The sequence below is a fragment of the Dreissena polymorpha genome, chromosome 1, assembly GCF_020536995.1.
Source record: "Dreissena polymorpha isolate Duluth1 chromosome 1, UMN_Dpol_1.0, whole genome shotgun sequence".
In the NCBI taxonomy this organism is placed as follows: Eukaryota; Metazoa; Mollusca; class Bivalvia; order Myida; family Dreissenidae; genus Dreissena; species Dreissena polymorpha.
The window spans coordinates 1,611,367-1,626,486 of NC_068355.1; the positions used below are offsets into that span (position 1 = coordinate 1,611,367).

Genomic DNA, 15,120 nt, shown 5'->3' on the forward strand with positions numbered 1-15,120 from the left:
ATTATAGAACTGGATCTACGTAATCTACCGAAATTCAGCCGAATTTATCGGAAACTTGTCCAAGCAGGTCGAACTTTTCACATCAGATCGGGTTTCCAGGGGTGAAGACAGAATGGGCTATCGATTAGTGCCTTATGATGAAAACACTGTATTGCTTTAAAGATATTAAAACATTAATCATAGGTAAAGGAATTATTTGCATGGTGAGAACAAGAACTTGAGAAATAGCATCGAGTTGTGATATATATATATATATATATATACGTGAAAACATTGCGAGATGTACCATTATAAATCGTATGAACTCTATATACAGTATATGCAATATAGTTTATTAAATGCTTGATTTACGATGGACAAAAATACACGCGATGCATGTGGAGCAATGTCTAGTTTTTTTATATTTAACTTTGTCCAATTGTATTAAATTGTCTATTTTGTAATCTTTTGCTAGCAATTTTTGTCTTTTGAAAGATAATCATTGTAATTAATATCTGAAGCGCTCGTGTTTTGTGCTTAAAATGTGATTTATAAATGAAGTGACACATCTGCATCCTCAAGCTTCATTTCACAAATTCCAGCGTTCGTTGGATATTTTACAGGGTCAGAGTTGGATCTCCAAAGACGGTTGCACATTCCGTTTGTCCTAATTTTAACTTGTGTACATAAAGTGCATTCAAAAACTTTCAGACAAAAAAAACAAACAACAACATCCCTGATATGAGCCGTTACTCTTCGATCTTTTTGATTTTAGTGACAAAGTTTTTAACAAACAAAATTCACAAGTGAGAATAAACTGTGAACAAGAGGCCCCAACGGGCCCTGGGTCGCTCACCTGAGAGACTAAGATGAAAAGAAACAAAGTTTAAAACTCTTCAGCAAATATTTCAAATTATTGGTATTAGAAGACTGACTTTAAAAATAAGGTGTTCCAAAGTATTCACAATAGGCCTATATAGAAAATTACCCCACCCACCCTAGCACTCTTCAGCAAATATTTCAAATTATTGGTATGAGAAGACTGACTTTAAAAATAAGGTGTTCCAAAGTATTCACAATAGGCCTATAAAGAAAATTACCCCACCCACCCTTGCGGCCATGTTTTAATATCCAGATTTTTTAAATATATATATTTTTAAGAAAAATGCTTCTTACATACATATAGAAAAAACTGCCACATTACCTGGCGGCCATGTTTTTCCACTGATCACGACCATTTTCAAACTCATCCAACATATCAATAAAACCAATGTTTTGACCAATTTTCATGATGATTGGCCAACAAAATGTTACTTTGAGAGTGTTCACAAGCTTTTTTAGTATATAAGTTTAAAGAAAATGACCCCCACCCCTGGCGATCATGTGACTAGATGGATCAAAACCATTTTTGAACTCAAACGTTGTATTTGAACTCAACCGTCGTATCCAGGAAAAAATCTTCTGACCAAATGTCATGATGATTGGGCAAAAAATGTGTCTTCTAGACTGTTCATATGTTTTATTATATACATATAGAGGAAACTGCCCCACCCCCTGGCGGCCATGTTTTTTCACTGATCTCGACTTTTTCAAACTAAACCAAGATATCCATAAAACCAATGTTTTGACCAAGTTTCATGATGATTGGACAAAATATGTGACTTATAGAGTGTTCACAAGCCTTTTTACTATATAGATATAAGGAAAAAGACCCCCCCTCCTGGAAGCTATGTTTTATTTAACGATCCAAACCATTTTCGAACTCAACCGTTGTATCCAGGAAACACATGTTCTGACCAAATTTCATAAAGATTGGGCGAAAAATATGTCGTCTAGACTTTTCACATTTTTTTCACTATATACATATAGACTAAACTGCCCCATCCCCTGGCGGCCATGTTTTTCAACTGATCACGACCATTTTCGAACTCGTCCGAGATATCCACATAACCAATGTTTTGACCATATTTCATGATGATTAGGCAAAAAATGTGACTTCTAGAGTGTTCACAAGCTTCTTTACTACATAAATATAACGAAAAAGACAACCCCCCTGGCGGCCATGTTTTTTTAACCGATTCGAACCATTTTTCGAGCTCAACCGACGTATCCAGGAAACAAATGGTCTGACCAAATTTCATGAAGATTTGACCAAAACATGTGACTTCTAGAGTGTTCACATGTTTTTACCATATTCATATTGAGAAAACTGCCCCGCCCCCTGGCAGACATGTTTTTTCACCGATCTGGACCATTTTCAAACTCGTCCGAGATATCAACGAAACCAATGTTTTGACCGAGTTTCATGATGATTGGGCAAAAATTGTGACTTCTAGAGTGTTCACAATGTTTCTCTATAGCCATATAAGAAATACTGCCCCGCCCCCTGGCGGCCATGTTTTTCAATGGACCGAAACCATTTTTGAACCCAACCAACATATCATTAAGACAAACATTTTGACAAAGTTACATGAAGATTGGGCATCAAATGTGACTTCTACAGTGTTCACAAAGTTTTTCTTTTTTTGACCTAGTGACCTAGTATTTGACCCAGCATGACCCAGTTTCAAACTCGGTCCAGGTATCATTGGGACAAATGTTCTGACCAAGTTTCATGAAGATCGGACAATAAATGTGGCCTCTAGAGTGTTCACAAGGCAAATGTTGACGACGGACGTACGACGCAAGACGAACGACGGACAAATGGGGATCACAATAGCTCACCATAAGCACGTTGTGCTCAGGTGAGCTAATAAAAGTACGTGATAACATAAACATTTCTTAAACACAAACGTTTTTTCCATTCTCCTAAAAAAACATAGATGCATCTTGTGCATGACGTCATAAAGAAAAATAGTACACGTCATGAGCATTATGTCGTAAAATGACATGTAGTGTGTGCTTCTATTTTCAGTCCAATCGGAACAGGGATATTCCCCTAGAGCATGTGTAAATAGTGTTCGCAATGTGCACTGTTCCTATTCCATAAACTATAAAATTAATTTAAATTTAGATTGATGCAATATGAACGAACTATGTTGTTAAGAAGAAAACGAACAATATTTGTGAAAAATCAAACTGTTTGCGTTTACATTCGATTTGTTTTATATACAAAACGCTGTTTGACAGATTATATTTGCATATTTAAACCTCAGGTGGTCTGATACAAAAGAAAGTAGTACCATTGCACTTGGCTTTTATTCCATAGAAATGCCTCCTTGGCTAGCAATTAGCAACTCCTATCATAAACACATTATTGTAACACCATGAAATGTAAGTTTTTAAGTGTTATCATGGTAAAAACCATTACCCATAAAATAAAAACTCCTGATTCCAGGTGGTCATGTTTTCCATGAACTCCTGGCATAACGATTGGTCCAAAAATGTGACTTCTTGAGTGTAAACAAATTAAGGTTTAACACTATAGCCATGTTATGAAAACAACCTGGCCCCCTAGAGGCCATTTTTTTCAATTGACCGTAGCCATTTACAAAATTTACACAAGGAACACTCTAGAGGCCACATTTATTTCCAATTTTCATGAAACTTGATTTCACCATTTGTTCAAATGATATCTTGCCAAGTTTGACATTGTGTCACATGAGATAAAAAAGGGCACTGGATATAATTGAAGAAACAACTTCTTAAAACTCTGGAAGTTACGTTTCAAGTCTAATCTTCCTATAACTGAAAACTTTTTTTTCGAATGATATCTCAAACAAATTTTAAAATAAAAATATGCAGAGACATTATTTTTATTTTATTTTATACAGTACTTATTATATTCTGAACTTCAACTTCTGAGAATAATTTAATTTAATTCTTTCAGGTCTCAATTGAGCGCCTTAGGGCAAATGTCAACTGGGCTAAAGTAAATACAATTCTGATTAATTCTCATGAATATGGGACAAAAACGCAACTTCTAGAGTGACCTAGTTTCAACTTCACATTGCTCAGTTTCAACCCAATTGAGATAGCATTATTACAAATGTTCATTCCGAGTTTCATGAAGATATGAACAAAATGTGTCCCCAAGTGTGTGAACAATGTAAATGATGACCTGGTATGATTCCCGAAGAATAATAATTCACAAAAAGCAGTCGGCGATAACAAAAGTTCAACAGGAGCAACTTTTGCTCAAATGATTTCAACATTATGAAGTTATTAATATTTCATTATTGAAGGATATATTTATAAAATGATCAGACTGTATTTGTTGCAGAACAGTTAAGGTTCATTGATCTGTGTCTTTCTAAAATACCTTAAAAATTCAGTCGATATTTTTTCCTTAAAAAAATCTATTGAAATTGTCAATAGTCTAAGTGTGAATAGTTGGGCTTAAAGAGTGAAATTAAATGTAGTCAATGAGTTTATTAAGCTTTTATAATGATGACATATGCTGAATTTATTGTTTAATGATGATTCTTGATTTAAGGTGAAGTACAAGAGAAAATCAATGGATCAGATGAACTGCTTCAGCAAGGTAAGAAGCTTATAAACATTTAAATATAACCAAACCAATTTCATCACATCTTACACAGATTTGAACAAATTCCCATAGGACATGCCCCATTAACATTATGACCAAGTTTCACGACGACCATATACATGTGAATTTTAAACAGGTTACAGTGCTTTCCTTAGATTTGACTTGTTTGAACGAGTTTTCAAGTCCATTTGAACTAGTGACCTAGATTTGGACATCACATTTAAGGCCTACATATTGTCAACATGTGGCTTCAAGAACAATCAGAAGGCGTTTGTCAGATTTCACCAAGTGCCCTAGTTTTCAGACACTACAGAACCAGAACCAAACTTTCCATTATCAAGATAAACCTCATGACAAAGTTTTACAAAAGATTGTCCTAAATATGATTTCAAAGTGTTATTTTGCAACTTATATAGTGACCTAGTTTTTCAACCAATGTTATATTATATCACCTGGAAATCTTAGCTTTAGACCCCACTTGGCCCATGCTTAAACTCTAAGTAAACATTTTAAGCCACTGTCGTAAAGATCCATATAACTGAGGCTTCTAGAGTTTGAACAAGGGCATTTCATAGATCTGATCTGATAGTGACACACCTATCACAGATTCAAAGTCAAGATAAAAACCTTTACAAAGTATCATGTGGATGAGATCAAATTATAGATGTGGCTTTAAGAGTGGTAAAAAATACTTTTGTAAGATTCTACCCAAATACCAAGTTATGACGTAATGACCTACTGTTAGACTCCACCAGACTCAACAAGGGGACAATAACAGCCCTGACTCCCTTACCTGATGTCAAAAAGAGATAAATAAGTAATCTTAGCTGGAAAATACTTTTAACAGTTTCACTTAATCTAAATCAGGACAACAGGACTCTGAGGGCCCTTAAACGCTCCCATGAGAAACTGTTAGTGGTTTAATATTCAAGACCACTGATATGGGGCTACTTTTGATGAAATGGGCATTATTTGAAATAACTTGCAATCGAAGTCAATATAAAAAATTTCAAAATACAACAAGGTTGTGGCCAATTATGACCTCTGAGGGATAATAGGAACCAAATTAGTGCAGGATCGCCAGTTGAAAAAGCAATATATGAAAGCTATTGATTAATATGTTTCGAACAAGAAGACATTTAAACGGTGATCCCTGGGATGACGCAACTTTTGACCCCAGGGGCAAAAAAATATTACACTTTGAATGGTAATATTTAACACATATAAGAGATATTATGTAAGAGTATTTTTTTACAAAAATAACTTTAATGGTTTTATTATATTTGTCAATATAAAACTGGTGTCCACCAGGGTGAGGCCACTTTGCATTCATTTTAGAGAACATATAGATAATGCTACATACCAAATATGAAAGAAATGGGCTTTGGGATTTGAGACAAAAGGATTTTTATGGTTGTTAGTATATTATAGTTTATCAAGAACTACCCAAGGAAAATTCTATGAGGTTTCTACAAATTCTGCCCGATTGTTCAGATACATGAATTGTGTGACGTAAAAGCTGACAGATTAACCAACATTATGTAATGCATCTAAAACATGGACGGGCGATTGTCATCACGGTATGCCAATGGCTCACCAAGAGAAATGGAGAGTAAGATGGTTCCTTTTTCCTAGTTCCTTTTTTAAAAAAGGAATAAGAAAACATTCGCCTCGTATATTATATTATGAATTTTACTGAAAAACATAATATACCTGGATTATTAATGATGATAGACTTTGAAAAAGTATTTGATTCCCTATCTTTTGATTTCATGTTTAAAACGCTAACCTTTTTTAAGTTTGGTCCCAGTTTCATTAAATGGATATTACTTTTTTTATCATAATACTTCTACTGCTGTGCAGTTGAATGGTTTTCTTTCCGAATTCTTTAAAATAGGTCGTTGCTGTAGACAGGGGGATCCCATAAGTCCATACTTATTCATTATATGTGCTGAAATTGTATCAATTAAAATTAGAAATAACAGAGATATCAAACGTATTTGTATCAATGGCGTAGAATATAAAATTTCACAATTTGCAGATGATACAACACTACTGCCAGATGGAAGTGAGGACACGGTTAATAAAACCCGCGATATCCTTTATCACTTCTCTGAATTGTCTGGTTTAAAAATTAATTTCGAGAAAACCCATGTTATTCGGATAGGTTCCTTAAAATTTAGCACCCGTTCGATAAAAAACGAAATGGAAGTTGGATTGGGAAAACAATAATTTTAAACTACTTGGCATACAGTTTCATATTGACTTTGAAAAAATGGTGTCGTTAAATTTTAATGATAAAAAAACAAAGTATTGCAAATTGTATCAAATTATGGAATAGAAGAGCGTTAACGCCAATTGGTTGAATAACAGTTGTCAAATCTCTTTTATTACCGCTGCTAACAAATTTATTTTCTACATAACCAACCCCAAATCAACAAATATTAAATATAATTCATAACATGTTTTACGAATTTGTTGGCAAGGTCAGCCAAGACTTAAAAATAAAGTGCTTATTAAAGATTATTACAGTGGAGGTTTAAAAATGGTTGATGTCTTTTCGTATGTTAAAACATAAGAAATACTATGGTTAAACAGACTTATTACATGTTATAGTAGTACATGCCATGGATTTGTATTTAAAAATATACTTGTATTAGAAAAAATGGTTAACATCGGAAAAAAATATATTGAGTTATGTATAAGACAGATGTTTAATCCATTTTGGAAAGACGTATTAGAATCTTTCGCAAATTTTATTGACCATTTTCCAATAGACAATATTACGAAATTTCAAGAAATTCCATTATACTTTATCCATATGTTTTGAATTGGACACGGACATTTTTATCTTTCTAGTTGGTTTAATAAAGGGATACGATTTGTTAAAGATATCATGAATTATAATGGAACATTTTTAAATAGAACGAATTTGAACAAAAATTATGCGCTAACTTAAACTTTCTACAATTTGAAGGAATACTACAGGCGATTAAAAAATACTTAGGATTGCTTAAACTTGATAACATCTCAACAATGAATACTGATTATTGTTTCCCAATCATCCCGGGATATACTAAGCCTATACTATTGCAAAACAAAAATAACTAGCATGTATATAACATATTTATTCACAACAATGAAAGTCCAACAGGCCAAGAAAAATGGAACAGCCTTCTCAGTATTGAAAGCTCAGAATGGACACGTCTTTATGCATGGGTATGTAAAATCACAAAATATTCATACAACCAATGGTTCCAAGTGACACTGACTCACAACATACTAGCCACAAATAATTTCTTAAAGAAATGAAAATAAGTGACTCAGACAAATGTACTTTCTGTAAAACAGAAACAGAGACTCTTGTCCATTTATTTTGTTGCAATGTCATACAAATGTTTTTACATCACATCACATCTGCTATTAAAAACATTGACAACAGTTTTAGTTTTGATTGTAAAACATTTATACCGGGTTCAGTTGGTAACCAATCTGAAAAGTATAACGTTTTATGTCTCGAAATAACTGTAGACGCAGAATTGCAACCCTTACAATTCATGGTCTCCGAAGTAGCTGCAAAATAGCCTCTGTAGTTATACACAACACGCATTTAGCCAATATTTATAAAAGTTCGTGGGAATTGGTCGAATCTCTTGGTAAAACTAATTTACCTTCATAATTATTAGTATGTTTGTGTTGTATTTTTATAGCATTTGCATACATTATTGTAACATGACTGATTGTACTGTATTCTAATTTCTTAGTATTCCAGCAATGTTTGTATTCAAAAGTACAATGCATATTGGCGAAGAAATGATAAAAAAAACAAAAACACAAAAAAAACGTTACATATTAATGTTTTTTCTTCGCGCTTGCATATGATTTCTTGTTTAAACCAAACATATATTTTTAATACGAATAATTACTTCACATCAACAAAACCTAAAACCTATATCATTATTTTACATGCATGTGATATAAAAGTGCAGACTTGTACATTTCAACATGTTAGTTTTTATTTATAAACCATATTCATATTTATATTCCTTATTCAAGCCGAAAACGGAAGTGTCATTTTCTTACTTAGACATCAATGCAATTGATCCAAATTTTACCACATATAAAATAACAACATTATATATAGGTTGTATATTTAAAATACTAATTGCAATACATTTCTACTAAGGTTTAAGTAATGATAATCCAGTTCTTTATTCAGTTTGAATAAGGAATAAGGAAGTGGTTATATATATGTATGTATTTATTGCACTACATTTCTTCTCAGTTCTCTTCTTAGTGTCTTTTTCTCGGCTGAATAAGGATAACGCAACCAGTTGCACTATCTAAAATATAACTGATAACCACCGAGAACAGCGCCATTTGGTCGGTTCCCACGACTTTTAATCATGCGCCAATGTTGAAGGTCGCCAAATGAAACGTAGGCATTCTTGAGCGAGAAAACGCGTTTTCGGAGATAGAAAATCAATTAAAATAAAACAACCCAATCACAGATATGTAAGTTTTGGGCTTTAATTGAACAAAAAACAAAACAAAAACAAAACAAAAACAACAACGATATCCAGAGGCATTTCGACGAAACTTTCCAGTCTAATAGAGGCACCTTTGCCGCTGCTTCCGGTTCAGTCTCGCTGTATTTTGACATCTTTATTGTGGGGTCGCACTGATGACAACGCAGTCCGACATATTGGCATTCGGTGCGAATACAGAACTGTTACGCTTAGAACGGCGAAGGACTGTAAACCATCAAGACCATTTCCGTGTTTTAGATCTCACGGTCAAGTATCGTGCGCCGAAGTTGAAAGTAGCCGAAGGTACAGTTGGTCTGCATGAGCTAGAAAACGCGTATTCGCATTAAAAAATAAGACGAAAACACTCTTTTACAGTTAGGACGCGCGCTTTTTTTCGTTTCAATTATAAAATCAAATAAAATATTGAGTCATTTCGATGATACTTTTCAGTCTGCTAGAGGAACTTGAACCGCTGCCCCCGGGGCAGTCTTTCTTTTATGGTGACGTGTTGAAATCATTTTGCATACTTAAATCGTATCCCTTCGAAATTGTTTTCGTATGAAAACGGAATGAGATATCTTAAACATGTTTAGTTTTGAGCATTAATATAGTCTTGACCAAAGTTCAGGGTCAGATAAGTCTTCACGAACTGTACCAGAGATATAAATAACAAATCTTAAATTAAACATCGCCAATAATAACGAATTTAAATCGGTGATATGCGAGAATGATCCGAATTTAGGTATCCGAAATTATGGCCTCTGAATAAGGAATTGGGTGTTAAGTTAGTTCCTTATTCGGAAGCCTGTATTTCTGACTATGACGTTCGGATATGTTATATTTTAGATGGTGTGTGTGTAAATTCAGCTTGATTTTGTTATATGGACATATTCTTTACATTTCTTGTTATATTCTATTTGACGCTAAACGCTGAAAACAAGTATTATAAAGACGATAATAAGGAAATGGTATTGCCTTACTCGAACAAAAATTAAATTAACCAAAGAATACTATATGTCAATGAAAATCATAGTATATGTAGGTTCGATATAAGAAATGTTTCGGGCAATATATGTCTACCTACTTTTATTAAATAATAACACGGTTCCATAATCAGTGTGAATAAGGAGCTGGTTCCTTATTCCTTATTTAAATCGAATAAGGAACTGGCATTTTCATACTAAATAAACTACTAAAATGAACCAAAGAGACCAATCAATCAATGAACATCATTGAAAATATAGGTTGGGTATCAAAACCATTAATTGCAGTACATCTCTACTAATTTTCATTCAATGATAACCTAGTTCCTTATTCGAGTTGCAAAAGGAATAAGTAACTGGTTCCTTATTCCTTATTCAAATCGAATAAGGAACTGGCATTTTCATACTGAATAACATATAAAAATGAACACCAATACATCAATGCAAATCATTGTTAATGTTGGTTGGGTATCAAGAACATTAATTGCAGTACATCTCTACTACATTTACTTAATGATAACCTAGTTCTTTATTCGGATTGAAAAAGTTGGAAACGGAAAAAGGAACTACATAGTAAATCATGCACATTTTTGTAGTCTGATTATAAATGTATATCATGACCAATTGCGCAGGCTGGGCTTGAACTGCTTACCTCTTATGGCATAAAACCCATTTTCTCCTGATGCAGGCGTTTAAAGTTGTCATGGGATTTAAATTAGACTGTTATCAATAGCAAACTGGTTTATGTCCCTAGCCTATTCTGGCTCTCAAGAACGATATCCATACCGATTGACCGCGTACGCACACATGTGTGGTTAGATAATAAACAATTTCCCTCTTAGCATGACTCTATATTATGTTGGTAGTTTTTATCTCTCAATACAAAAAGTGGCTATTACCAAAAGGTGTTTATTCATTTATTTTTCTTATATTTGTGTTGTTTTACATCTTGAAAGCAATACATTGTTATCAACATTAGGCTTTAATACACAGTCTTTCCTTGATGATTTAACGAATAACACTTACCCTGCAATTCTTCGAGATATTGTTCAATGTGCAATCGTATCTGGACCAAATAGCGTGTCAATGTGTCATATGAACATGCAGAGATAAGTTCATCATGCAATTTAAGATTTTGTTTGGAAGGTCCATCAACCCCTTGGACCATGGTCAATGTCACACTAAAGGCTAAAAGAAATACATGTGCATGGTGCTTCTTGTTAAATAATTAAATCAATGATTTTCAAGTAATGATTCAGAATTTTAAGCATTGTCAATGTAATCATAGGACAATGATTAAGTGGTGAGAGATGTGATACATGTTAAAGAACAGGTCTAAGGTAACAGGTCAAGGTGAAACATAGATATAAAGTATGCACCTTTTACTTTTTATACAATAATGTCCAGCAAGTATGCAATTTAGGATGACATTGTTTGACATGCATTTTTTGTGAAGTGTCATGTTTTAGACACAGGGAATTCTATGTAGTCAAATTATTATTGAATGGATCAAATGAGATGTGCATTGAATGTATCGTAATTTGTCAGTATTTAACGCTGAACACGCAAGTAAGATTGGTCCTATTGAAGGATAAACCATATTCTATTCCTCAAAAGAGGGTGGACCATGAGAAGCAAACATGCGGTTGGCATTTGATGCCTTCAATAGTAATATAACTACATATGATTCCAACCAAACATCAACTTACAGGTAAGTCTGGTTTGTTTGTGGAAATTCTATTACGTCATACTATGTCCGGAATCAATGAGATTTTAAAGCAATAACAAACCTTGCTTGCAGGAAAACAATTGGAGGCAATACACATTTTTTTGCATTACAAACCTCAATACTGTAATGTAGCGTATGGAAAGGAACAAATGCTTTCTCTCTCCAATTGCTTGTCATAGAATCTAGCAAATGTCATATATTTTGACCAACCAGCAATTTTCATAATTTCAGAAATTGGAAGGCCACTTTGTTTCGCTTTGGAAGTTACTGCACAGCGCGCACTATGAGCCTTAAACTTGTCAACTTCAATGCCAGAATTTTTCATCACACATTTTATCCACCTACTCAAAGTAGTTGAAATTATAGACTTATGAGGGAGGATAAATTTAACATATTAACAATTTCTTGTCACTATTGCGCAGTGCACTTGTGCGTTTAATACATCAAGTAAGAGTAATATATACAAAAACATCATTGTCTGGCAAATATTTACACAATCAAAGGATTGAATTCACTTTTCCTCTCCTTGTTTGTTTTAACAATCCACTATAGAACAAAACATAAGAGTCATTGTTTTTAACAATGTATTCCAATGTCAATAATAAAATTGAATGTCTTCGACTTGCTTGAGTCAACAATAAGCATTACAAGTTTGTAAGATAACATTTTTAATGATAAATCATTCATTGGAGTTAGTGTTTTGAGATAACACAGAACGTTAGATACATCCCAAGTTTCTTGATATTTTGGATTTGCGGTTCTTAAATTATGAACATCCGTGAGGAAACGAACCACTAAAAAAGGATAACATCCAACTGAATAACCATCCTGCTTTTCACACAGATTTGACAAAGCACTTCTAGCTGTGTTTAGTGTTTCATAGCTCAGTCCAGAATTATATAAATCTGTAAAAAAAAAAAACAATACAATATTCTATCGGGCTTTGAAATGGACCGATTTTCCTTTGATTTCAGAAGTAAACCCATCTGTTAATGTACATGGAATACTGCTTTTGTGTAGTATTTCTCCATGATGCCACGATAATGTCAATAGACATCTAGATAGGATTCGCTTTTCATAGGATTTCTTGATATGCACCATACCATCAAATGTAGTTTGTTGGCTGACGACGAATCTTCTGTGTTTGAGGTAATTTCAATATGTTCGGATCAACCTTCAGAATATAAAGATTGTGAGTAAACATCTCCAGGATGCTGGTATAGAAGTGCTGTGTTATCCAAAAAGGTGCCACCAGTAAAACATCTGCCTTGTCCTGTCTGGCTATCTCAGGACCTGTGCAATGCACCTGAAAGGCGGAAATGCATATATGTATTTGTTATAACAATCAACCGAAAATTCAACTACTGCTTTAGCATCCGTATCTGGCTTCCATGACACAAGCCTACTGATCTGCTTATTTAAACGATATGCAAACATGTATATTCCTGGCAAACCAAAGCATTCCACTGCCTTAAACACAGATTTATCCAATTTCCATTCAAGAATTTCATTTTTATAACGAGAACTAAAATCTGCTTCATTCATTATATCTGGCTCGGACCCTCCAAGCTTTTTAACCAGTTTAACTATATGTGTGGAAGCCTTCAACATGACACCTTGTATGACACTAAGTCTAGCATCTTCAGCTTGAGTGTAGCTTTTCAACAGGCGCCAAATGCATTGGTTAACTTTTGTTCTACTAATGAGTCACAATGCGCTGGGCGATGAATTTGTTTACAAATTGACAAGACTTGTCATTTTTGTTCTGACTCAATAGATGATTCTTCCTGTTCTGTTTCGCCATCATAAGACTCCTCATAGTTGCCATTATCTTCCATAGGCTCTTTACAAACCGCCATGAATTCATTGAAACGTTGTTCTTGCTTTTCTATGCGTTCATTTTTAGCATTGACGTTAGAATGAAGAACTCGCAATATTTCTAAAACTTCGTGCAAGTTCGCGTTTGTGGCGGGTACCTTTGAGGAGTTATCTTACTTCCAAGATGAAGTTTCAGATGCATTTGCATTTTCACTAGGTGCTTTAGGCTCTTTCGTGCCTCGGACGGCCGAAACCGTTGAAGATTAGGAAATTTGCACATCTTTGTCCGCTATTACACACGTGAAATGAAGACTACCTTACGACACATGCCGTAAAAATAAAATGTAAAAGGACTTATATTTCAATCTGCGAACAGATAAATATTATGTTTAATGTATATATTTTATCCGAAAACAATAAATACAATTTAGCTACCTTGATAGCTTTTGTTTAGAAACCAATATTCAGAAGAATATCATAAATAATAAGTATCTTACTACCGACAAATATCGTTACGGTCTAGTTGTTTGTAGCGCCGTTAAATATCGCATCGCCGATATATGTCGCATGCTTAGGTTAGATCTAGATTACCCGAGGAGGTTCTTTGAGTCGACTTCCACCAGAATGGTCAGTTTTTAGTATGTCCGAAATGGTCAGTTGTGATCCGTATCTTCCATAATTGTCAGTTACGGTCCGTCTTGTCCAAAATGGTCAGTTGTGATCATAATTGACCCAATCAATTCTTATCATTGTTAATATTTACTTTAAACAATATATATATATATATGAACTGACACGAGTTATCCTTTCATACCATTTTTATAAAACGCGTTCAGACATTTTGTTACTAATTTTCTGGACGAGTTTAATAAAATATGGTATTGAATGACAACTCGTGTCAGATCGTTTTTATCACATGCTTTCAAACTAATTAAAACAAGCAAATTCGTTGAATTGATATCCCCGCCAAATTAATTTAGTTTATGAATGGGTGTAGAACTAAAAAAAATAGTATAATAAGAAGGGTTGTGCCTTTAATCAATTATATTTTTAAATCATGTGTACCTGTGATGGGTTTGTAGACAATAAAATGCAGATAGTATATTTTTATTGATACCTTGATGCATAGTAAAGGAATGATTAAATAGTGAATAATTCGTCAAATTTGTGACCTTTGACCTCAATGTGTGATCTTGACCTTAGCCTCTATGATTATGGGTGTTGAATGTGAAGCACCCCTAGATGATTGAGAGCAACTATGGCAAGTTGCATTGCATAGTAAAGGAATGACTAAACAACAAATAATTCATCAAATTTGTGACCTTTGACCTCAATGTGTAACCTTGATCTTAGCTCTTAGGATTATGGGTGATGAATGTGAAGCTCCCGCAGATGATTGAGAACAACTATGGCAAGTTTCATGGCTCTGGCTCATGTGTTAATGGAGATTAAGCTCTAAGCTTATATTAAAAAGCATTTTTTCAAAATACAAAGGGCCATAACTTCGTTATTGACAAATGTTATACAATGCCAGTTGACGTGCATCATCCTCGTTTCCATATATGTACTCATCACCAGTTTCAATAAAATCCG

At 33.9% G+C, this 15,120-nt stretch overlaps 1 protein-coding gene across 13 annotated transcripts in view; it reads left to right on the forward strand.

The window, feature by feature from the left end:
• Nucleotides 1–15,120, forward strand: part of LOC127868354 (GTPase IMAP family member 8-like) — an 86,659-nt gene that overhangs the window by 7,755 nt on the left and 63,784 nt on the right. For 12 of the 13 annotated variants that reach the window (XM_052410096.1, XM_052410061.1, XM_052410070.1 and 9 more), the window contains exon 3: nt 4,415–4,462. In XM_052410096.1, coding sequence (XP_052266056.1) covers nt 4,415–4,462 — 48 coding nt within the window. Of the gene's footprint in view, nt 1–4,414; nt 4,463–7,264; nt 7,688–15,120 lie in introns of those variants that run through there. The other variant, XM_052410138.1, reaches the window with a different exon arrangement.